The sequence below is a fragment of the Neophocaena asiaeorientalis genome, unplaced genomic scaffold (genome assembly GCF_003031525.2).
Source record: "Neophocaena asiaeorientalis asiaeorientalis breed wild unplaced genomic scaffold, Neophocaena_asiaeorientalis_V1.1 scaffold629, whole genome shotgun sequence".
NCBI classification, from domain to species: Eukaryota; Metazoa; Chordata; class Mammalia; order Artiodactyla; family Phocoenidae; genus Neophocaena; species Neophocaena asiaeorientalis.
The window spans coordinates 3,826,934-3,828,879 of record NW_020175468.1 but is presented as its reverse complement, the minus strand read 5'-3'; the positions used below and the strand labels follow the sequence as shown (position 1 = coordinate 3,828,879).

The 1,946-nt window shown below is 55.4% G+C and overlaps 1 protein-coding gene across 1 annotated transcript in view; it reads left to right on the top strand.

Moving 5' to 3' along the window:
• Positions 1-1,946, top strand: part of NPAS1 (neuronal PAS domain protein 1) — an 18,067-nt gene that overhangs the window by 12,742 nt on the left and 3,379 nt on the right. Inside the window, exons 6-8 of the mRNA XM_024768245.1 lie at positions 7-61; positions 1,464-1,579; positions 1,739-1,896. Coding sequence (XP_024624013.1) covers positions 7-61; positions 1,464-1,579; positions 1,739-1,896 — 329 coding nt within the window. The remainder of the gene's footprint in view (positions 1-6; positions 62-1,463; positions 1,580-1,738; positions 1,897-1,946) is intronic.

Genomic DNA, 1,946 nt, shown 5'->3' with positions numbered 1-1,946 from the left:
GTCCCCTCCTCTTCCTCCTCCTCGTCCTCGTCCTCCTCGCTTGCGGATACCCCTGAGATCGGTAATTCTCAGCATCCCCAAAGAAAGAGGCCTGAGGGTAGCTTAGGGGATGATGGGTACAATGTATCCAACTATGTCTCCTTTATACAAAAACACTCTTGTTAGAGTATTGCAAGCAAGTTTTTGTAAAATGAATCAGAGTCTAAATTGAGGTAGCGAGACGTGGCTCCCTAAGATTGCCTGGATCCCCAAGATTTGAACTTTAGAAAGACCCCTCTGGCTGCAGAGTGGAGGTGGGTGTCTGTGGGTGACAGATGGAACCAGGCTTTGGTAAATAATAATAACAACGTGTGCTTATTGGGCATTTACACGTGCCCTGCCTTTAAGTACATAATTTTATTAAATCCTAACCACAAGCCCACAAAGCAGGAGCTATGACTATCCCCATTTTATAGAGGAGGAACCTGGGGCACAACATAGAGAAGTTGTGTCCCAGGTCAGCTGTAAGTGATTGAGCTGGACTCCAGCCCAGGCTTGTCTGACTCCAGCGCCTGTGCTTCTACTCCTCTCCAGTGGAAAATTCCACTCCATTTTGGGGAGGGTGTTGGAGATTACCCTTTTAGCTCTGAGATATTGGGGGACTGAGGTTATCTTTCTCATAAATAGGCTTTTCTTATATGGAGTTTGCTTAATACCCAAACCATCTGAGCTATCAGCAGTGCTTGCAAGCTTGGGGAGATGTTTGTGACACGTGTGGGACTGTTAGGGAGCGTGATTATATTTACACCTCAGTTTGAGGCACAGGGTCATCTGGGTGTGAGCATATTTATAAGACAATTTCACAGGGTTTATAGAATAATCTGTATTTGTGTGGCTTATTTGTTGCTATAGCCCAAGCCCCCACTCTGTGCTCAGCCCTCGGTTGGGCAGGGCTGGGGACACAGTGGTGACAAAAGCCCCAGCCCCACCCTCCCGGGGCTCACAGTCCAGTGGGGGAGACTGACCCTGTCCCCAGACAGTGATGACCCAGAGTGGGCAGGGCTGGGGTAGGAGACCCCGGAGGGGCAGCTGACCCAGCCTGGGGGTCAGGGAGGACTTCCTGGAGGAGATGTCTGATCTGAGACCTGGAGGTTGTGGCTAGAGATGATGTCAGCAGGAGGCAGTTCTTGCCAAAGTTTTAGGCCATGGTGAGGAGGAGCTGGGCTTTCCCCCAAGGGTACTAGGGAGCCATGGCAGGTTCAGAGCAGAGGAGGGATGGGGTCAGATCTGAGCTTTAGAAAGACCAGGCTGGGTGCTGCTGGGAGGGGAGATTGATGTAGGATGTCAGTGGGCTTGTAGAACCCAGTAGGTGCGTCTGTGTGACTGTGGCCATGACCCTGTGTCTGGATAGCTCTGTAGAGGGCAGGGGTGGCCGTGTGTGTCCTCTTCAGGACTCCATAACCTTCCTTCACTCTTCGTCCCAGAGGCCAGCCCCATCGAGGTGCCCCCCTCCTCCCGGGTCCAGGAGCGCTCCTTCTTCATCCGCATGAAATCCACCCTCACCAAGAGGGGGCTGCACGTCAAGGCCTCAGGGTACAAGGTGGGTGTGAGCTCTCCGCCCCAGCCTCTGACTCCCGGGTCCCCTCCCTGGCCCAAGGAGAGCGCCTGTATTCACGCCAGCTCTGTCCACGGGCCCCCCTAGTCCTCCCACCCCACTGGCCCCGCCTTGCCCTCCTCCGATCGCGCCTGCCACCTGCAGGTCATCCATGTGACCGGTCGCCTTCGGGCCCGCGCCCTGGGCCTTGTGGCCCTTGGCCACACGTTGCCCCCGGCCCCACTGGCTGAGCTGCCGCTGCACGGACACATGATCGTCTTCCGACTCAGCCTGGGTCTCACCATCCTTGCTTGTGAGAGCAGGTACCGGGGTTGGGGGCTGAGGTGGGAGGATGGGGTGGCAGGGGAGACGG